Source organism: Polypterus senegalus, chromosome 12, assembly GCF_016835505.1.
Source record: "Polypterus senegalus isolate Bchr_013 chromosome 12, ASM1683550v1, whole genome shotgun sequence".
In the NCBI taxonomy this organism is placed as follows: domain Eukaryota; kingdom Metazoa; phylum Chordata; class Cladistia; order Polypteriformes; family Polypteridae; genus Polypterus; species Polypterus senegalus.
This window is the reverse complement of record NC_053165.1, coordinates 135,617,143-135,640,455: the sequence shown is the minus strand read 5'-3', so window position 1 is coordinate 135,640,455 and position 23,313 is coordinate 135,617,143. Positions and strand designations below refer to the sequence as shown.

Sequence of the window (23,313 nt, the reverse complement as noted above, 5' to 3'; positions counted from 1 at the left end):
ATTCTGAAAAGGGTCTGGAAATGTTGAGACTGCTGCATACGTTCATCACGGAAACCCACTCATACCACGTTCAATTCGAAGTGGGAAGTCTGAATTTCCATGTTTCTAGTCTGGAATTTTCAACTAGAACTGAAACGCCTTAATTCAGATTTCCAACTTGGGAACTCTAGGCTGATCTGTCAAGTTTGAGTTTCTCTGACCTCAGTTTATGACGTACAGATGTATTTGGGGATGAAGAAAATACTGAGGAATAAAAAACATATTTTTTCATATAGGGCATTTGAGCAGAGAAACAAATCGATGCGGCTAGGGTCTGGAGGAGCTGAGGGATAGCAGCTTTCAACATAGCTATATTTTTATTAATTTGTGAATTTAACAAGGCAGTACCTGTACCATATCCAATAGCAGTGACTCTAGTAGCAAACACACACTTGAGGTGGTCAGTATCTGTCTGAAATAGAGTGGGAGATGAGTTACATGCAGATGTGGACCACCATTATTGATATGCACGCTTGCTTAGTTTGATTTCAGCCATGCAAAAATCATTTTTATTACTGAACAATTCTGATTCAACCTCAGGTTGGCTATAGACTGTGAAGATCCATTTTGAAATCAGAACATCAAACTGGAAGTGGAGAGTTGTGATTCCAAATACTTTTTATTGTTAACCCCATGTTACAAATATTAGATCTGAGTCACATATGAGGAAAAAAAATCTAAACGGGGTCATTTGAAGTGTCTATGTGGCCTTAGACATCATTGCCATGGCACCTTCAAACAATACTTGAGGCTCAGGATTGCCGGTACTGCAGGAGAGTACTCAGAGTGAAGCACATATCTGAACCCCAAAGTAGTCCTAGAAGTGAGCATGAGTTGGGTGTAATGGCGCTTTTTCCTCACTGGCCATCTGAGTCTTGAGTCAGAAGATGAATGATGGTTTAGGTTACGTTTTTCACTACACGACATTGTAAAGAGCTGTTAAAAAATGCATATTTAATGTGGTCTACTAACACGTGCCATTGCAGTCTATTATTGCTGTTATTTTTAAATATGACTCATTCTTAAAAAAAATTAGTAAACAAAATTTGATAGAAGACTATTGGATGAAGTAACTATAAAAATGTGAAATGTTCCAACGTTTACATCAGTTAACTTTAACCTTTCTAACTTTGTTTCTATGTAGTATAGTTGTACACAGGTTAAATTTGGTTTAATATTACACTCATTTTTGTTTAAGATTGTCTAAATCCTAATGCCATTTCTTAGATTAAGGATCATCTGCCACCAGCAAGGGTTGAAGAAAGAGCCCTGCTGTTCCTAAGATGCACACTAAGATGAAGACCCACAGGAAGATCCGGTCAATCACCATTGCAACATACTTCCAGTCATCCTGGATCTGCAAATTAGCACAGAAGAGGAAATTAGATTATAGTGGATTAATCCAAACATTTTCTATGAATATAGATAACCCTTTTTTCAGTGCATGTTCCCAAATTTCTTCATTTTCAGTCAGGATTACAACTTAACACCAGAGACAATGTGGACCTGCCAGGACAAAATCGTGATCAAGAGCTCATAACACACATGCATTTTCATGGAAACCCTATGAAACCAACTCATATTATTAATGAAACTGACAGTTATGTGTTTGGTGTGTGGCACAGGGAGACTGTTCATCCTCACCTGTGATGGAAGGACCAGCGTCCCAACTGGGATGGACCCTGCCTGGCCAGGTAGCCATTATAAAGGAAGGGAGCTGTGTTAGACCAAGATAGGCCAAGACATGGACATCAAAAATCCTGCTGCAGCAACTACATTGTGACTGGCATCCCAGCAGCCACAAAAGGACACAACGGATGTGCTTGAAAAGCAAGAAAGACAGGACAGTGGGTGTCTGCCTGAGAGCATCCCCCATACACTGGGTGGCAGGGCCACATCTGGCAAGCCCCATTAAGGATGCCTGCAGGTCATTGTGGGAGTTATGGTCCTGTGGGACTGCTCTGTTGGGTTCTTTTGGGGCCTCCAGGAGGAAATCGTTATATACTAACTACACAAGGACTGGTGTGGTCCTACCTGGCTTGAAAGTACTTCCTGAATGGCAATGCTGGGCTGACATCCTAGCCGGGACAAATTCCATAACTTCCGTAGTACGGAGGCCAGTATAAAGGAGGGATATGGGGGTGTTGGGCGACTGCCTTCCAGGAGTACATGGTCTCCCAACACACTAAATGGCAGCATTCCTGGGTCAACATCCCCATTCCTGTATCTCCAAGGCAGGTTGGGAATTGTGGTCTCTTAGGTTCCCTGGGTGCCGACAGCGGGAAGTGCTGTGGAGGGCTGTCTCTACTTTTAGGGGCTTCTGACTGACCCAAAAGTACTTCCTCCTTGACAGGGGTAGTACTTCTGAGTCTGACATAAAAGTGGCCACCTCCGTCCACTGGATGGCCAGAGTCAGGAGAAGGTGGACTGCATCGGAGTTTAGGAGGAGAAGCTTAATGCATGTTGTGTGTTTGTCAAGTTGGAAACTGAAACCTGGTGGAGGTATTGTCTGAAATAAACACCTTTTATTTAAACCCAGGACTATGTTGTGAAGTTGTGTTAAAAGAGAGCCCTCCGCTTGGCCTAGTGAGTTGAGAGAGGAGATGGACAACATTCCTGCACTGTGTTGTCCAGTGTGGGAATAAGCCTGTCAAAGGTACACTTTGCTATTAAATAAAAACACTGTATCTGAACTCAAAGCATTGTTTGCTGAACTTTGTGTGTGGTAGTGTTGTCTGGAATTTGGGGCTCAGTGACGCCTCCTACAGGCCACACACCATACATATCATCAATGACACAAGTACTAGAGAAGCACACAGAGTAAGTGAAACAAAAAGAAACACCTTTTTTCTGTTCATATGTATTAATATTTACCTCTTTTGCTTCATTGCGCAATTTCATATTCTCGGCAATGTACCGAACACTGTCAATGGCTTCACCAACTTCATGGGACAGAGCAGAGACACTGAGAAAGGTGCAGAGAAAGTCTGAAGTACCCATGGCTTCCTGCACGTCATCTCCTTGAGACTCAGAAGAGTGCACAGTGCAATTTTGGTTCCAACAGCAATGCCCTTGCTGGCAAAAGACGCCTTCCATGGACCTACTCTTAGCATCAGCATTAGTCTTCCAATCAACACCACTTAATTCAGAGAGTTCTGTATCGATGAAAATTGGTTGTCTCTGATGACCAGATGATGACATTTTTTTCTGCTGTGTTTGGTGTGAATAATGAAACGTGGGCTGAAATGACTGGTGGGGGTGGTGAGATGATGGCTTTTCTGCTTCTTTCTTTGGCCGTGTCATGAACATCACATTGGGAAAGAAATGGAGGAACACAGTCCTAACCCACTGGGGCATGGTGTGAGTTTGGGGAGTTCGGTAGTGAACGTTTAGCACGAATACAGTGATAACAATTGACAGGGTAACAAAAATCATGGTGAAAAGAAGATACTCCCCAATTAAAGGAATGACTAAAGATGTGGACGGGATGGTCTCAGTAATCACAAGGAGGAAGACAGTCAGGGACAAAAGCACAGAGATACAGAGGGTCACCTTCTCCCCACAATCGGAGGGCAAGTAGAAAACCAGAATAGTCAAGAAGGAAATCAGAAGACATGGTATTATCATGTTGACTGTGTAAAACAAAGGGAGCCGTTGGATGTACAAGGAGTAAGTAATATCTGGATAGATTTCTTCACAACAGTTATATTTGATGTCATGCTTGTAGCCTGGTGCATCAATGATCATCCACTCGCCACTCTCCCAGAAGTCCTTGAGGTTGATTGTGGAACCAATGAGTACAAGATCTATTTTTGCTTTGTCGTATGTCCAGGAGCCAAACTTCATTGTACAGTTTTGATAATCAAAAGGAAAGTAAGTGACATCAATTTTGCAGGAACTCTTGAAGATTGCAGGAGGCATCCAGGTCACATCACCATTATAACGAACAACAGCTTTGGTCTTGTCATCTACTAGAAAATCTCCTACAGCACTAGAAAAGGAGGAAGGGGAAAAAGAAGAAACGCATCTTATTATGGCAGCAACACATTTGTAATTTTTTCAGTGGATGGTATTCAAACGTGCAAGCTTATTTCTGAAAATGCAGCACTAGGAAATACTGAAAATGTTACCAATTGAAATGAAGTGGCATATTCACTACTCATTTATGTGAATTCATAAAATTCAAGTAATCATTCATTTCTATTCATTTTTGCCAAAACCTCCAGTACCCTGGAAAAGAAAGCCTAAAGAGTGAACTGATGATGGAACCACATCTCCCAGTTTATTTGCACCAATCAGTGGACCAGTAGGCTTTCAGGTATTTAACTTATGATTGAAATGTTTAGAATAACCCTCGGGCGGCAAGGTGGCGCAGCGGGTAGCGCTGCTGCCTTGCAGTTAGGAGAGCCAGGTTCGCTTCCCGGGTCCTCCCTGAGTGGAGTTTGCATGTTCTCCCCGTGTCTCTGTGGGTTTCATCCAACAGTCCAGAGACGTGCAGATTAGGCAGATTAGGCGCATTGGTGATTCTAAATTGTGCTTGGTGTGTGTGTGTGTGCCCTGCGGTGGGCTGGTGCCCTGCCTGGGGTTTGTTTCCTGCCTTGTGTCCTGGGTTAGCTGGGATTGGCTCCAGCAGACCCCTGTGATCCTGTAGTTAGGATATAGTGTGTTGGATAATGGATGGATGGAGAATAAACCTCAAGTTTATCTTTTTAAGCACTTTTTTTCCATTTTTCCAGCATATAATCAATGAGATTACTTATCTAGAAGTAGTATTCTTGTAGTATGTGAAATTGTCTTCACGCCAAGTGCTTCTAGCCTGTTTCCAGCCGAGTTTTCCTTGGGTGTGTGTGAACATGTAAACTGTCTAGTTTTAATCACGTGTTTGCTGTTGTGATTACACTTTAATTATATCCTTGTGTGTGCATTTACTCATTTGATATGTGCCACATTGTTTTGATTGCTAGTTGGCAGGGGAATGCCTGCGGTGCAACGTGACGTCATCAGCACAACACGTTATATACTGGCACAACGCTCATCTCATTATCCGTGTTTGGATAAACAAAAATTGGATTCGTATCGCACTTTGTTTTGTTGTGTCCTTTTGACTTTAACTTTGTTTTGCATTTTGGCTTAGTCACTTTTGATCTCTTTGTGCTCCCAGTAACAAATTTTGTTTTGTTTTCCGGCCTGATTTCATTTGCACTTTTGGTTTCAGCTTTTCCTACTTATGGCTTTGCAACACATGCTAGCGAAGAGGTATGAGAAGAACAGTACCATCTGCCATTAAGCAGATGATGTCACATTGCACAAGTTCTAGTAGTAGGGTATGTCAGACTTGCCAATTGTAGCTGCATATCTTGTCACTGTTACTATGTCAGTTTACACCTCTGCATGACTACTTTTCTGACAGAGCTGCTGCTATACAAAGGTGCAACGAGTTTAGCCACAGTCTCTGTCCTTTTTTATTTAATTTTTTGAAGATTTTTTTTAGGGGAGATTGTGATCTTTTCTCCATGTTTTTCATTTTCTGCAGATTCATACATCCGGCTCACTTGGGGTCAGAGATAATACCATCTGCACTCACTTTCCCTGACTCTGTGAGTCGATCCAAGCCAGGAAACTTCCCAAGACACACACAGTCCAATGGATTCAAGCAGAGTTGTGGATCTCATAAGAGTTGCAAGTACTGCTTGAACATATCTCTTGCCTGTTCTCTGTTTCCCTCACACATACACCCTGTATGACTCCTTTCCAAGATGAATCTGTCCCTTTTGGTGTAAAGCCAATAACCTGTCTCTGAATGTAGAAAAAACAAAGGAGATGATTGTTGACTTTATGAAGACTAAGAGTGACCATCTGCCACTGAACATTGACAGCTCAACTGTGGAGGTCGTCAATAGCACCAGATTCCAGGGTGTCCACCTGGCTGAGAACTTCACCTGGTCCTACAACGCCAGCTCTTTAGCCAAAAGAGCCCAGCAGCGGCTCTGCTTCCTGCGTAAGCTGAGAAAAGCCCATCTTCCACCAGCTATTCTAACAACATTCTACAGAGGAACCATAGAGAGCATCCTGAGCAACTGCATCACTGTCTGGTTTGGAAATTGCACGGTCAGGGATCGTAAAGTCCTACAATAGATAGTGAAGACAGCTGAGAAGATCATCGGTGTCTCTCTTCCTTCCATCATGGACATTTACACCACATGCTGCATCTGCAAAGCCACCAGCATTGTGAACGACCCAACACACCCTTCACACTCACTGTTTACCCTTCTGCCATTTGGGAAAAAGGTACCAAAGCATTCGGGCCCTCACCACCAGAATGTGATTTTTCCCCCAAGCAGTCAGATTCCTGAACACTCATGGACCGATCTGATATCTGCTCAGCAGTGTTGCACATGTTTGCACATTTGACTCACATGCACCTTGTTATATATTGTGTCTTTTTGTTATGTGTCATGGATTCTTCATTTTCCTGTATTCTATGTAGCACCATGGTCCTGAAGGAACGTTGTTTCGTTTCACTGTATGCAATAACAATACAATAAATACCTGCAGTAGGCTGGCACCCTGCCCGGGATTGGTTCCTGCCTTGTGCCCTGTGTTGGCTAGGATTGGCTCCAGCAGACCCCCGTGACCCTGTGTTCGGATTCAGTGGGTTGGAAAATGGATGGATGGATGGATGGACAATAAATACTTGTGAATCTTGAATCTTGAGCGGTGTCAGACATGAGCAGTTGGGAGGCTACTTCGGTGATCATCAAATGATAATTCCATCCCATGTTACCTAATGCCTCTCATCTCTCTCTCTGTCTGCAGGCCATAAAACCGACAACGCAAAGATTCCTGATGTCACCTCCTATTTCTGATCACCTGCCCCAGGCCCTTCCGCCAACGTGGCCTTATAACCACCTCCAGTATCATCTTGGAGTCATCTTGGAGTCTTGAGAAGAACTTCTGGCCAAAAAGGCATCTTTGACTGTACTGCTATAAAAATAAGCCCTATGAAGATTTTTAATAGATAGATAGATAGATAGATAGATAGATAGATAGATAGATAGATAGATAGATAGATAGATAGATACTTTATTAATCCCAAGGGGAAATTCACAAAGTAAGAATTGTTTAGTATTGTTTAGTGTTGTTTAGTATTACAGCCTGCAAACATTTTTTGTAGTCAGCTAAGAGTCTTTCAGTTCTTACATTTTCCTTACAAAAGACTCCTAATTCTGCAAGATCTTTGGGCCGTCTTGCGTGCGCTGCTCTTCTGAGATCTATCCACAGATATTCAGTGATATTTAGGTCGGGGGACTGTGAATTAATTTATGTGTGCCCCACGATTTTATATAGTCACATATAACCACGAAAATTGTGGTTAAAGAAAATTTTCTTTTTTGCATTTTAGTGCATTTATAACTAAAGTAAATAAAATTGTTTTACTTAAAAAAATGAAATATATTTTATTTTTTACTTTTTAGTTTTTCAATATATTGCAAATGATTTTTCTTTAGTCATTTTTCATGAACGGGAAGCTTCTTTAAAAGTATTACATAATATATCTTTCTTGCAGAATTATTTAATCACTTGAATACTAAAAAGAATTATATTTTTGTCTCTTATGGGATTAGCACTCGGCTGCTGTGAAAAAAGAAATATCGAAGACAGAACGGCAAGCTTATTGCGAATACTTCGTCACTGTGACCATCAAGGCGTCTTCTTCTCAAGAGTAAACAAGTAAAGTTGGCACGCATATTTGCCCACTCCACTCACCGGAAATGGCAATTGGGGGCAATTCGATGCGTCTCTCCCTTGTAAGCTCCTATACTTCTACCTCATGAAGTAAATCACTACATTTTTTTGGTGAACGCCCTTAATTAGGACGGCATACGTTCATTCAAACCTTTTTGATTTGTAAAATGCTTTGTGACAGCTCTCACTATAACAGGCAAAATGTAAGCCGATCATTAACTGATTTAATCAAAGAACATACAGCCAAGGGTGGCACGGTGGCACAGTGGGTAGCACTGCTGCCTCGCAGTTAGGAGACCCGGGTTCCCTTCCCAGGTCCTAACACAGGGTTATGGGGGTCTGCTGGAGCCAATCCCAGCCAGCACAGGGTGCAAGGCAGGAAACAAACCCGGGGCAGGGCGCCAGCCCACCGCAGGGCACACACACTCACACACCAGGGACAATTTAGAATTACCAATGCACCTATTCTGCATGTCTCTGGACTGTGAGAGGAGAGACACGGGGAGAACATGCAAACTCCTAACTGCGAGGCAGCAGTGCTACCCGCTGCGCCACCGTGTTGCCCTAAGTAAAAATGATTTAACAAAATAGATACTTACTTATTGTAGAGGACGATATCCGGTCTCCAGATTTTGTCAGAAGGCACTCTGATAATTTCAACACCTCCATATTCACTCGGGTTCCACTTTAGCTTATAGTCATTCCAGATCTGTGGAAGACACGGACAGTTCTTAAGAGTACACTGCCAGCTTTTGAAACTGTCTACATTTGTATAGGAACTGGTATGTTTCTACCACTGGATTGTTTTTGCTGTTTTAGCGATGTCTAGTTGTCCCGGGTGAATATGACTACAGTACGACTTATTAGCTCCTCACACTGTGAAGAGTTGTGCCTTTTGATATGATTGAATGATACTGAATGACATCCCTAAGCTCTGTATCTTCAATACTATTTAGTGGTCTGCTGTCTGATGCAATTATTTTGCAATAAATGGCGGTAGTTAATGCTTTAGATTTTGTTTCATAAATTGAGTTGTACGTTAATGGATTATAGTCTGCTACAGATTTTGCTTCCTAACATTAGAGTTTTTAACAGCAACATCATGTGTGTTTTGTTCCCAAGGTGAGATGCCAAGGACATTGTGCTTCTGTCAAATTTAAATTTGCCTGAACTAAGTATCAACATTTGTGTCCTTTGAACCTCTCAGGGTAATTCACCTCAAACACAAACAGCTTATATTTCATCTCTCTCAGCCATTGTTAACAGATTACCTTAGAACAGGGGTTTCCAAAGTATGTCAAGGACCCCCAAAAATGTTGTACTAATCTGGTCAGTACCCTCCATTTTTATAAACCCAATACAATGATCTGAGATTTCGATTACTGCTAACGTAGTCATACTGCATGATTTTGTATAACACTAAACTGTTTAATTGAAGCAAATCCTTAACTACAGCAGACTTTGTAGACGTATGTGATTGCATGTCACGAGGTATCACACGGCCAGGAGTCTTCAGCTTTTTTTCTTGAGGTAGCACCTTCAGGAATTAAAATATTTTGAAAGCATCCCCATTTTCTTTCAGTTTTAAATTGTTACGTACTGACTAAGTATAACTAAAAGTGACATTTCTCAACTCCCAACACTTATTTTGTGTGTGTAACATAATAGCTTTCTGTTGTTGGTTAATCTTAATAATACTAAATTGAAACGTTAGATATGTATATTTTGTTATTAATAATAATTATATTTTGACTTCATTGCATATTATTCTGCGTTAGTCTTCCAATTTCTAAAACCTGTTTCAAAATGATGGTACAATAAACAAGTTCCCCAAAACTAACACCTACCATTTATTGGATTCAAAACAAAAAAGGGAGCAGACGAACGTAATCCTCTTATAAATTATGTTTGACACAAGCTAGAAAAGCACCTTTGCTCCAGAACACATGGGCACTCTTTCACACCATTGTTTCACAATAGCTCTCTCAACATTGGTGGGTTGACCCATCTTTTACCCACTTTGGGCTTCACATGGTGTCAGCACTCTCAACGATTTGTTTGATGGAATCAGGCTCACCTCTTCTCAATTTCTGAAAGACAAATATACTATTCCTTCTTCCTCCAATCCATTCTCAGGATATGCAGAGGAGTACGTTTTTCTTATCCCAACCATCCATTATTTAACTACTTTTTCTCACCCTCATCTTCTATTTGTACGCCCACCTTTGCGACTCCATACCTGCATCTATCCCGGTCATTCAAAAATGAAATGAACAATCTTTCCCGATCACTGCCATTGTGTTGTATGGAAGCTCTGAACCGCAAATTGAAAAAAATTATGGGATAGCTCTTATCTCGTATATACAATATGTGAAAATATCCCATACATATTTGAAAACATCTCATACGTACTGTGATAGACGGCCAGGAATGCCCCACCAAGACGCCTGGAGGAAGGAGGAACCGGGAGAGGGGCACCTCTTTTCCTTGGGCACCCAGACGATCCTTGATGCCTGGGGGACAGCGCTTCAGGGTCTCCAGGAAGTGCTGACAGACCAGGGATGGTTTATGCCCGGAGTGCTTCCGGGTGCAAGGGCAGCACGTCCGCCACACTGGGGAGTGCTGCTGGAAGTTCATCATCAGGCACCTGGAGCACATCTGGGACAAGATAAAAGAGTCTGCTTCACTCCATTCAGAGAGCCGAAGTCGGGTGGAAGAAGGATGGAGTTTGTGAGACAGGAGTGGAGGTGGCCGAAGGAACTAAGGACTGGACACTGTAAATAATTTGTAAATATTTGTGTAAATAAACGTGTGTGTTGTGGACACTATGTTGTCATGTCTGTCTGTGGCCGGGCCACCTCTTGCAGTACACATACGTATGGGATACCTTCAAATATGTACGAGATGTTTTCACATACGTGCAGGACATCTGAAGTGCACTTTTGTAATTTTTTTAATCTAACTTTATCTCATATGCATGTGAAAGTATCTCGTATACTGTAAAAAATGTCAGTAAATTTAACAATAAAAATACTGTAAATGGTGAAAGTAAAATACCTTTTCTGAAAAAAAGGAAAGTTATCTTATGTTCTACTGAAAATTACCAGTATATCTTAAACAATACATTTCATTATTTTTTACAGCCAAGTTCTGTACAATAAATATTTTTCTTCCTTCAAAATATGCTATATATCATTTACTGATACATTACAGTTACACTGAAAAAATTGTTTTTCATTTTACAGTGTAAAAATGTTAAGATAAACAACTGTAAAATGTAAAACGGTAAAGCACTGTTTCAGTAACACCGAAGTTATGATATTTGCATAAGGACACGCCCCCTTTAACCATATTGTTCCTAGTGAACCGCATACTTTTGAACAGTAGGGAAAAAAACTTAAACCAAGTTAGCAGACATATTTTTCCCTGTGTGCTGAAGGGTTTTTGAGGTCATGAAAGATGATTTATGGTGGGTTGTACTCGATAAACTCTCACACTGGTAAGGCACCATACACCACAAAAGCAAACTTTTCTTCTCCACCAGACAACGTGCCATAACTTTCTTAAACATTGAATTCTTCTCAATTCATATAATTACTAAGCCTCCTCGCTTAGCTCGCCCACCCCCAGGTTTGGTTCACCTGATATTAGTGATGGGAAGTTCGGATCATTTTACCGACTCGGACCTTTGAGTCTCGTTCAGCCAAATGAAAGAATAATTTTTTGAGTCATTTCGTTCAATTCTGTTTCCGGCTCAGACTGCATACTAGGTTAAGCTTATGGGGCTGTCACGTGATGAACGAACGACTCGAACCCGAAGACTCGAGAGATGAACTAATCAATTCTGTTTCCGGCTCAGACTGAGTTGGTTAAACTTATGGGGCTGTCATGTGATGAACGAATGACTCGAAAAACCCGAGGACTCGAAACAGGTGAATCAATTCCAATACAGAAACTATAGGAAGTTGCAAATGCATGCGCGACTGAACGAATCACTCCCACAAGACGACTTGTTCTTCCCGAGTCACATTAAAGATTCGTTCAAAATGAACGAATCGTTCAAGAACGATCCATCACTACCAGATATACAATTTAAAGAGCTTGTTATTTTCATGGGAATTGTTACATATGCACTATTTTCACTTTTATTTTAAAACTTTTGTATAAACAATATTTGTCCTTTATTTCCTGCCCCGGGCGTGGTTAAATCTCCCTCTCACGGGACGTATAGCACTGCTCGCATTGTGAAGGGGGGGTCTGAACGCACACTAAGGAGATGCTGCTTTCTTGCTGCTGCTGCTGGCGGGCTGTGTGTTCTGCTTGTCGCGCTGCGCATCGATCATTTAAAAGCCTGGAAAGCAGCTGTCCTTTTGCCACTTCGCGTCTCTACCGCTCATGTTTAGGGGGGTTGAACGCACACTAAGGAGATGCGTTCAGATCATCTGCTGGCGAGCTGCGTATTCTGCTTGTTGCTTGTTGTTGTTTTAAGAGCTGGGAGCACCTGAGGTTTGTTTGCCAAAAGCATTCCAACAACTGCTAGGTTTGATGTCCGTTAACTTGTTATAAATTATTTGTAAGTAGGGTGTGACGTGCAAAAGTCACCGTCTCACGATTTTTGCTTCCTAAGGTTGTAATGTCTAGTCTCGCATGACGTCAAAGTGTCTCTCCGAGATGATCGCGTCTCGTTTGCTTTGCTCAACCCCCACCCCCAGACCTCCCCAGGGGTGGGCTATACTACAGCCACTTCGCGTCTCTGCCACTCGCGTTGTGAAGGGGGTAGCAGGACACGTGCTAAGGATCAGCTACTGGTTTTGCGCTGCTGCTGCCGAGGTGCGTGTTCTGCTTGTCGCTATCCTTTTGTCTCGCTGCCTTGTCTTACGTGACGTTAGAATGTCTCTCGCAGGATGTGAAAGTGTCTCTTGCGGGACATCAAAGTGTCTTCTGAGAAGATCACATCTCGCCTTCTTCTTCTCCTGCCCAAGATTTTTTTTATAATAGAGATAAATGATGCATGTTTGCTATTAGTTGTTATTACTTTACTGATGCAACTTGTGTACTGGTGTTTGATCTTGACAGTGTTTTTTATAATGGTTTATTGATTGGAATATTTATTACAGTGTGTGGATATCAGGTTATGGCTAAACGTTCACTTCTTTTGGAATGTGTTGTAAAGAAAAAACAGTTACTTACTACAAAGTTATACCATAGACCTAAAAATATTGTCACCTTCTTTTTTACGGTAAAGTTCTGGCAACCACAGCTTTCAGTACTTTACCATAAATTTAACATTATTTTTTTTACAGTGTACGTACATGAAAACATCTTATACATATGTGAAGGTATCCCATACATACATATTTTCATGTGCGTACAAGATAAGGATTATCCCGTAATTTTGTTCACAGTGCGGTTCAGAGCTTCTGTACTGTTGGAACACAGTTTTTAAAAACATTAAAAATTCCTCTAGGAATTCTAGCCATCAACACTTCCAATATAAAATTGTTCACAGAGTCTGTTATTACCCTAGAAAGTGTTTCCTGATGGGCTTAGCCCCTGATTCACTCTGCCATCAGGACACCTTTCTCCACAAGTTCTGGGAATGTCCCACTGTGGTTGTTCTTTGGACTTCAATTGCTTTGGCCCTCTCCTTCATCTTATCTATCTCTGCTCCTTGCTCGTCTCCACTCTGCTTCTGTTAGATTTCTCTTCTTTCTCTGTTTGTACCAGAACATTATCTTATTGGCCACAATAGCAGCCAAAAATTCTAATAGTTTTCCAATGATAGAATCCCAGACCTGCCACTTATTTGGTCTGTAGGTCTCAACCCAGCAGAGCAACCTGACATTCCGTGCCTCCGAGCGTCCACTTTGTTCTTACAACCCCTCGCCGCTGAAGGCGGTGTCGTCTTCACATTGTTTACAGCTCGGCGCAGTTAAAAAGTAGAAAGACTCAAAGCTGTTTTCCTCATCTCTTCTACTATCAAGTACTGCCAATTAAAAAAAAAGTTATAATGTGGCAGTTTCCGCGACAGTCACGTGGACGAATAAATAAAACTTCTCTGTCAGAACGTGCCTGGCGGCCGACGGCTCGCCACTGGAGTCCAGAGAGGAGGGCTGGGAGAGGGCGACGCAGGGCGCACTTCTATGGGATGGATCGGCGTGTTTGTGTTTACTTCTTTTCAATATCAGTAAAGTAACTCTCACACAAATAATAACAATTCATAAAGATGATATAAAAATGGCATCCACAAACAAAGTGATTAGTTCCTGTATTATAATATGTTCTGTGGTCATACGTAATTTCCGTTTCAAACGCAAAAAGAATTTTATATATTGTGAACCCGGCCCGGACACAGACAGGCGGACATGTTGTTTCTCAACCACCACACGTTTATTTACAATATTATTTACAACTATAATGTCACTAAGACACAGTCCAATGGTCACTCAAACCTCAGTCACCTGCACAAACCCCAAAACACACAATCCTGGCCACAATGCCTTTTCTTCAGGCCGCCTCCACAGCTCTCCTGAGCTTTGTCCTTCCGCCTCCCGACTCCAGCCTCGAATGAAGGGAGACGGCCCCTTTTATACAGTCCCCGGATGAGCCCCAGGTGTTCCGGCATTCCTCTTCTGGCCACGCCCCAGCGTGGCGGAAGTGCCGGCTGTCCTCCCGGCAGCTCTCCGGGCACCGTCCTAATTCTTCACCCCAGCACTTCCTGGTGTGGCGGAAGTGCTGGGGTAACAGGTCCCCAAGGCATTGGGGCGCCTCCTGGCGGCGACCACGGACCCCTACAGGGTGGAGCTTCCATGCCCTGTACCCGTGGCCCCCAAAGCAACCAGGAAGGCGACCCCCATGTGATCCAGGGTGGGCACAGACCCACATCCGGTCCCTCATGACGTCCCGGCCGGGTCATGGCCCCTGGCATCCCTGATAATATATAGATTTGAAAATAGCAGAATTTGCACATTATTTTATATTTTTGTCTGTCTTATTACAACATTTCTAAAAAATAAATAATTTATTATGTTCAAACAGTTACTCAGTACTTGTGTAGTCTTTTCACCAAATACTTTTTTACTTCTACTTGAGTAATATTATTTTGAATTAATGCTACTCTTACTTGAGTACAATTTTTGGCTACTCTACCCACCTCTGTTTGTTTTTGACATTGATAAAAATTGATTACAGAAACAAGTTCACCAAAACTAAAAATCTTGTAACACCTGAGAGAGGTAGACACTCTGGACAGCCTATTCGTAAGTGTGGACAGGGGTGTGAAAGACGACACTCCCCTGAGATGCTCACTTCTGTCAGCCTTGGTGTGAGATGTGGAAGCAGATGGCAGTGGCTCTCTCAGAGCCAATGTCAGCTTTGAAAGACTTTGATTTGGAAAGGCAGGAGAGAGAAGTGTTACACCAGAACGGTGGAATCGAACCACAGGTTAAGCCAACTTTTTACTTCTTTTTTTTTTTTTGTTCCCACATGTACCACCCAGGAGTATTTATAGGATTTGTAGGGATAACAGCCTTCACTCTCTCTGTGATTGTCATGCGCTGGTACACATGGACAAAAATCTGAAGAGAAAGGCTTTGCACAATTCGTTCTTGCATATTGCAATGTTCCAGTTGAACTAGGAAGTCAGAATTTTTGAGTTCCGAGTAGGAAGTTTCAAGTGGAAAACCTCCGCAAGTCGGATATCCGACTTTGAAAGTCATGAGTGCCTCACTAACACTGACCTCAAAATCCAAGATGGCTGCACTGTGTATCAACAGAGGTGAAAGCTGTAGTGTTATATTGTTTATTAGCATCTCTGTCTATCTGTGTCTCATTAATCAGTCGTACTGTCCAATGTCTATCTGTGGACATGTTGCTGTGGTGCCTGGATGTGCAAAATACCAGGTAATGCGTTGCTATCAACTTGTTTAGTGATTGTCTGTACTCCCAAAGAGCAAGCACAACAGGTTTCCCTATAGTTGTTTGTATCGGTTTTCTGAATGCTTTACTGGAACGCAATTGACTGGGGTGAGATGTCATTCTCATGTTCGACATTTGAGGTAAATGAAATGTAACTTTAGAAATCAGATAGTGGGTTAAGTGCCCCTTGGGAATTTGTGTGAGTCGTATTTGTAGGGTTAATGTACTATTTACCACTGATCAGTGGTATTTAAAAGCTAGTCAATTTAACGACAGTCTTGAAAACTGGAATTGATGTTTTTAATAATGTCAGCCTCACTGGGGCCGCAGCCCTTAGTTTAAAAACCATTGGCTTACATAAGATGGGGTGAGGATTAATGCAATTATTACAGGAAATTTGTTTTAGTTTGTCCTGAGGTGAGAGGTTTACCAGCGGTGGGCTGGTGCCCTGCCCAGGGTTTGTTTCCTGCCTTGCGCCCTGTGTTGGCTGGGATTGGCTCCAGTGGACCCCCGTGACCCTGTAGTTAGGATATAGCAGGTTGGATAATGGATGGATGGATGGATAAGAGGTTTACTGTTTCTCTCTCTTCATTTCTGGACATTTTGAACTTTTGCTGTTTAAAAGCCTAAGTGCCATTTTTGGGACAGAGTAAGTCCAGATCCCTTTAGATGATTTGTCTGGCTTTCAGTGTACTTTTTCATTTTTAGCATATAATAAACAAAGTACCTATTGTGAAAGCCACTGTCCATCTGTCTGTTTCCATGAAACAACTTGGCCCCCCATGGACCAGTTTTACTGAAATACGGCACACTTATTCTACAAATAAATATAATCATTTTTTATTTAGATATCTTTATCTTTATTTAAATATTTTTTATTTAGATATCTCACAGAGATAGTGCTGTATGAAGTTTTAAGATTTCAACAATTCCCATTGAAATGCATTGGTGAATTTGCAGACACATTCATCTTAAAACAGGAAAATGTTCTGTGCGACTTCAACTAGAAATTCATTTACTGTTTCAATTTTATGGTAAGAGCAGTTGCTTGAACTTGTATATTTTGATAGATTTTCCTCTTTACCCCATCTGATAGTCACTCGAATGCCCAATGCAAGTGAGTCAGACACCAGGCAGAGCACAAAGCAGCGCCCCTCTCCTGGGGCTTTAGGTAACTTAACTAATAGTGGACAAAAAATTTACATTTCTGGAAATAAACGAAAGGGAAGCAATTATGTAAGCATATATAAGATTGAATCGATTGAGCAATATTATCTGGAGATTGTTATTGTAAAGAATCAACATGGTGTTTAAGCCAATTAATAAAAAGGGAAAGGTGCAGCCGTCCTAACTGATATAAATACAAGATGGGTTTAGAAATGGACAGTGGCATCAGGAGGTAGATAGATAGATAGATAGATAGATAGATAGATAGATAGATAGATAGATAATGAAAGGTACTATATAGATAGATAGATAGATAGATAGATAGATAGATAGATAGATAGATAGATAGATAGATAGATAGATAATGAAAGGTACTATATAGATAGATAGATAAATAGATAGATAGATTGATAGATAGATATGAAAGGTACTATATAGATAGATAGATAGATAGATAGATAGATAGATAGATAGACTTTATTAATCCCAAGGGGAAATTCACATACTCCAGCAGCAGCATAAGCCCCTGATCTCTGGCGCACAGCCCCTGATCTTTGAGCCCCAGATATACACAAGCAATCGCGGCAAGCTCGTGATCTTCTTGCCCATCATGTACCATTCATATTCCTGTTATGCAATCAATCAGTTCCTTTCCAATTTGTAATTTATTTACTGTATATAATTTTAACAAATTACTGTGTTTTAACTAATGTTAATAGCTAGATGGGGGACTTGTTTCTGTTCTTTTTCTCCTTTCATAGGGTAATATTGATACTGATTTTATGCTAGTATTGGTCACCTTGTATTAATAGATATTTTTCAAATACTAATTATTGCATACTACTCTATTGGGAATACACTCAGAAATGTTATGTTCAAGAACATTAAACAACAATTAGTCACAGACCCTCCATCACTAACACACATCAATCGATGCCATTTGCTCATCAGTTGAATTTAACTCTGCTGTGTATGAAACCCATTGAGCCACCACAAGCCTCTTTGTGCTCCATTTTTAACTCTATCGTCAAGTGCCGCTAAAAAAACGCATATTTAAGGTTGTCTACTAACACATAGAATTGCATTCTGTTGTGGCTATTACTTTGGATTGTGACTCATTTTTTAACAAAACTATTTAAGAAACAAAAATGTAATAACTGACTCTTGGATGAAGTAAATCAAAAATGGGAAATGCACCAACTTTCAGTTTCAGTTAACTTACTTGCTAAATGTTACGCCATATAACTTGTTGAGCTTGTTGTGGAATGAATCCTTACAGCTGGACTACACGAAACAATGAACAGACGGTGAAAAGAGAATGCGGGTCTTTTGCTGATTAAACTCTGAGCTCTTCTGGCCTTTCTTTTCCATGCTGAGGTACCACCTTTTTACAATTTTACATAAATTTCCATCAAGCCTTTGTGGGGTTGCTCATGTACTTCAAGTCTTATCAATTAAATATGTCAGTTAAGTAAGTTTTAATTAAATTTTATATCAATACCTTCAACTCCAGATCTAGCCCTGGCTTTAACCAGATTCTGTCTGAAGAAAATCTTTATTGAACAAATGACAAGCCTGTGTATAGGAAGTTGTGTGAGTGAGACAGACTGTCGATATTAGCAGCATAAATTAAAGGTGAAGTGGAGCTTTTTGTCTAAGAGTGCAATATGTCTTACTTGCTAATGGATATTGGGATTTATTATTGATCAGTTGAACAGCAGTGTCACAAAAGCAGAGGGATGGCTTATTTATCCTCTGGGCCCTGGGGTACCTCGGTGAGTTATGGACCTGCTTACACTTCAGATCTAATGTTAGGCTGATAGAGGGCCTTTCGTGACAAGAATGACAGACACTTTGTACATTGTGGAGCAAGCAGTCATTCTAGAAGTCTCTGGTGAAATGCTCTTGGTCTCCTATCTAGAGGAACAATGATCTTGCATTAGGCAACATTTCTATTTGTATTTCTGTTGACTTTGATGTTTTCTAGTAGTAAACAAGCACAGCAGTGTTGCCACAAAGTCTAAAAGCTCTCCTTGGCTTAACAGGCTTTTGTCATAATCTGGTTTTGTGGTGGGTGTAAGAGCCATTTGCTAGTTACATAAGATACATAAATGTTTTACTAAACGTTAGTGCATAATCTATGGGAGGTTCCTATAAGTTGAATTGGTATATTCTAGCTATTTCTAGCTTCTCTGACTAAACATTATTCTCAGTTAGTGATCAGTCTTGCCATGTGTAAAGTGTAGAGAAGTGAAAGGCAACCTTTTTCGAGTTGTGGCGCACTAAGTCCAAAACTTTTCTTTCGCGGCGCACCTGAGGGACTGCCCATAAATAAAGTCGTAATGACACAATCTATGGACAATCGCCAATAAAACCAGTTAATTTTACAAGTTTGAAAGACATTTTATTAATAAAGGAATCAAAGGATAAATCTTAAATTTAATTAATGTGAACGTCGAGATTGTTTTTCAGCACATATGAGATTGATGCGAGGATCAATTTTCGAAAGACAGACGCGCATTTTCTTGTCGATTATTTGAAGTCTCTCACGTTTCTTAGACTTAATTTCTGTAAGTGTTCCGTATCTGTTTTTCCAACATAAAATATATTTTTTAAAATATTATCTTTTTAATCAACCAAAAGTTTAAAAACACTATCAATTTTAAATATTTTACAAAAGTTTTCGCGGCGCCCCAAGAAAATTACACGGCGCGGCACACCGGTTGCCCGACAGTGGTGTAGAGGGCACATGGTTTTAAACCGTGCCTTATGAGCCTTTCGTGCCTTGCGCACCTTGTGTGCGTGTTTTGGGTGCCAAGTAACATGTAAGACAAAGCACTTAATTGAATGTGCTGTGCCGTATGTTTAAAGTGTACAGAAGAAGAAGCTAATCTTTAAGTATAGAAACAACTAATGTTTTACAAGAAAAGCCAAGTTTAGAGAAGATACATTTTTTCTTTTTTTTGCCTTTTATTCTACATGTGTAACAACTTTTTTCTTTATTCTTGTTGGATTGTTTGTTTTTAATTTTCACAAAATATTTTAAAACAAACTTTCGGACTGAGAGATTTCTTTCAGCATGCGTTTTACCCGTGCTTGAACTCGCCTTACACTCCTGCGGCTCTTGTGGGGTTTTTATGGCTTATTTGGATATGAACAGTTCTATTTTGTACTTAAACTGGGGGATTATGAGATCGAGGATTGTGTTCCTGTTATTATTTGCTTAATGAATTGCCCATTTGTGGCACTTTGCCCTTTTTTCCATTAAACTGCATTTTCCAAGTGGTCGCCTAGCTCTGAAGCTTGTCTGAGTCTTTCTGAATTGTTTTGCTGCCTCCTCAGTGTTTTCTATTCCTCAAATGTTCTATCCATACTCAGACACATTTCATTTAGTGCAGAATCACAGTGGCTAGGGTCTATCCAAGCAATATGGAGCCTAAATTAAGAATTAGCTCTAAATGGGATCTTTTTTGCTGCAGGACAAACTTACACTCTTCGTACACTCTTTTATACGGAGTCTGTTTAAAATTTAACAAGCATGTCTTTAGGTTCTGAAATAAAAGCAAAGTATCTTTATAAAAAACACAATGACATGGGGAGAATTTGCAGTGTGCTCCATAGGGGACGCTGCAGCTCCACAAACTCCCAATACAAACGGTTCAGGCACAAGGTCTTAGTGAAAACAAGGTTTATTCGTGTGAAACCCTTACAAGGAAGCCTTTCCCACACCATAAACCATACTCTCTTGCTCTCAGTAGAACCCTCCTCTGCTCCTCCAGCAATCTTTGTCTTCCTCCTCCTGACTCTGGCTCCCTGTGGCTTGGGAGCACTTCGGGGTGATGTTGGAGCCTGACAAAGCAGGGCTCACAAATCCCTTTAGCGCCCCCTAGTGGCACCCATGGAAACCAACAGGACTGAGCCAAAGAACTACAGTTCCCACTGTGCCCTTTTGGAATCTATATTGGTGTCTTAACCATGGGGGGGGCTGCCATCTAGCATGTTGGGGAAGACAATGCCCAGAGCAAACTGTCTACCCCTGTCCTTCCATGCCACTGGTGTCCCGGCTAGGTACGGATCCAGGCACAGCTCCAGCTCCATTGCCAGTCCCCATGTGGCGTCTCTCACAGCAGACACCACACAGGCTGAGACAGGTTCGTGAAATAAAGCTGTGAGGCACTGAGCTAACCGTTAAACAAATACACCATATCATACATTGGTGCATTTCTTTGCATGTTTATTTTTATTTGTGGTTTTGGAGGGGTCAGACTCTGGTAGCATTGTCAGTGAACCCCCGGGCATGGTGTCAGACTACAGCAGGTGACAGCCACATTCACTCAGATATGATATATATTTATATTTAGATACCAGTCACTCTAATCTGCATGTCTTTGGGAGAACATATTTAATTATTATTATGTTTAACACAAAAAAAGGCAATGTGTCATATGTACATATAAATTGTTTTGGAATAATATGTGCAAAAAATGGCTGATAAAAAATAAGATATAATTTTATAATTTGCAAGTATTACATGTCAGGAAAAAAAATTAGCAATGCACACAGTTCCTTTTTTTATATCTAAATCTGAAGGCAATAATTCAATGGGGTAATATGCTTATTACAGTATTTACCAAAGTATTTTAATATAAATTGATTTATAAATGTGGGAATAGAAAAATATAGAAAAACTGATCTTGTTTATTGAAAGACCACTTTTTACAGAGCCAGACATCAGTCATCTAAACTGGCTGGAATGGCAGACGTTACCTCGTCTGGCTGACAAATTCTTCTTTTTTATTGCATTCTGAATGTACTCATTAATCTTGATGTACATTAACAGGGCCTAATAGAAATAATACATACATAAAGGGAAAAAATATCTTTGCCAACTTCTGCTTTCCTTGGTTTATAATTAAACAAATGCAGAATGACTTACATGTCTGAGCCACAGATTTGTCTCTATTATTTGGTTCACTTCATCCTGAAAAAGACAAGGAGATGTTACTTCAAATATTTTGAAATATCTTGCTTTCTGGTATTCAGTAGCATCTTGAAATGTCACACATATAACAGGCCCGGGAATGACTTGAACGTAATCTGCTTATTCGGGGTAGATATTGTACAGTGTGGACTGCAGAGGGCGCTCATGTGTTGTTTCCAAATGCAAAAAAATGACCAGAAGGACCAAACTAAAAAAGGGGGTTTATTAACAAAGTGGGTGAAAATCAAAGCAAACAACAAAGACATTCTGAAAATGAGAAAATCTAAAATTCCAGGCCTCCCTATTTACCCATTGCTTATTTCACATCAACATTTCAGGCTTCTGTCTTGTCACTTCTGGCCTCTTTGATAATCAAGCCATTGGCAGTGGCTACCTGTCTACTCCAAGCCCCCTGTATCCAGAATGTGGGACCAGGAACCTTTCTTTGTAAGCTTTTACCAGTACTTTCAGGTTTCCCACCCAGCACTCAAAGGTATGCTGGTACCCCTGAGGAACTCCTCCTAGCAGCACCAGGTTTCCCAGCATGCTCTTCATAACACAGAGTGTGACTGGCAGGGCCAGACTGTCTGTTCTCTCCAGTACTCCTGCGAGTGAAACCCAGAGGGCCCTCTAATGGCCTGGGGAATAATTAACAGGGGTAACAAAGCCACCATTAACTGTCCCATCTTCACAACTGCCAGGAAGAGAACTCTGCAGCTAAAATGGATTTTTAAAGGACAGGAGGTCAGATTTATAAAACTTGCAAGAAAAACAAAAAAAGAGGGCCGCAATATGCATATGCAACCTTCCATGCAAAACTCTGGATTTATCAAGGAAAACTTGACAGGAGAAATTCCGTATATTTATGGCAACTTTGACCTAACATTTCTGAGAAACTGGGAAATGGTGACACCTTTGATCAAGTAGGGAAATGCAGCCAAACCAGCTAAATGACAACTCATGTGTATAATAATTCAATTCAATCCATTAGTATAATATGCATTGACATGACAAACATACTACACCTCAAAAGTGATGAGTATGATATACAGACTGTATTTTAGCTCCATTTTAAACAGGCCAATTCTGTAAATTTGCACTGAAGAACGTTTTGGTTTCATCATCAGTTTATATCGGCTACCTGTTGTCACTTCTCATGGAACTGGCCGACAAGTCAGGAATATCTCAGCCAAGCCACAATCCATCATGCCCACTGTGCTGGAAGCCATTAACCAACTGGCAAGGCGCTACATTCAGTTTTCATACAGTGTGGGTTGTCACATGGGGGCTCAGGAACACCCCCCACTGGACTCTGTTGAAGCTTGCACTATCACTCCAGAGAGAGAGGGGGCGCTCATGATAACTGTAATATCTCTTTCTTTCTGTGCAGGGCCAAGAAACTGCCAAGTGAGGGCAATTGAGCCCCACCCAGAAACTCTGCCCTCCTGGTCCTGCACTAATAA

The 23,313-nt window shown here is 40.9% G+C and overlaps 1 protein-coding gene across 1 annotated transcript in view; it reads right to left on the bottom strand.

Annotated features, from left to right (window-relative positions):
• Nucleotides 1–639: 639 nt before the first annotated feature.
• The window catches only part of LOC120541682 (neuronal acetylcholine receptor subunit alpha-3-like), a 42,813-nt gene continuing 20,139 nt past the window's right edge, over nucleotides 640–23,313 (bottom strand). Inside the window, exons 3-6 of the mRNA XM_039773552.1 lie at nucleotides 21,806–21,850; nucleotides 8,385–8,494; nucleotides 2,914–4,030; nucleotides 640–1,396 (exon numbers count right to left, since the gene is read on the bottom strand). Coding sequence (XP_039629486.1) covers nucleotides 1,268–1,396; nucleotides 2,914–4,030; nucleotides 8,385–8,494; nucleotides 21,806–21,850 — 1,401 coding nt within the window. The 3' untranslated portion in view covers nucleotides 640–1,267. The remainder of the gene's footprint in view (nucleotides 1,397–2,913; nucleotides 4,031–8,384; nucleotides 8,495–21,805; nucleotides 21,851–23,313) is intronic.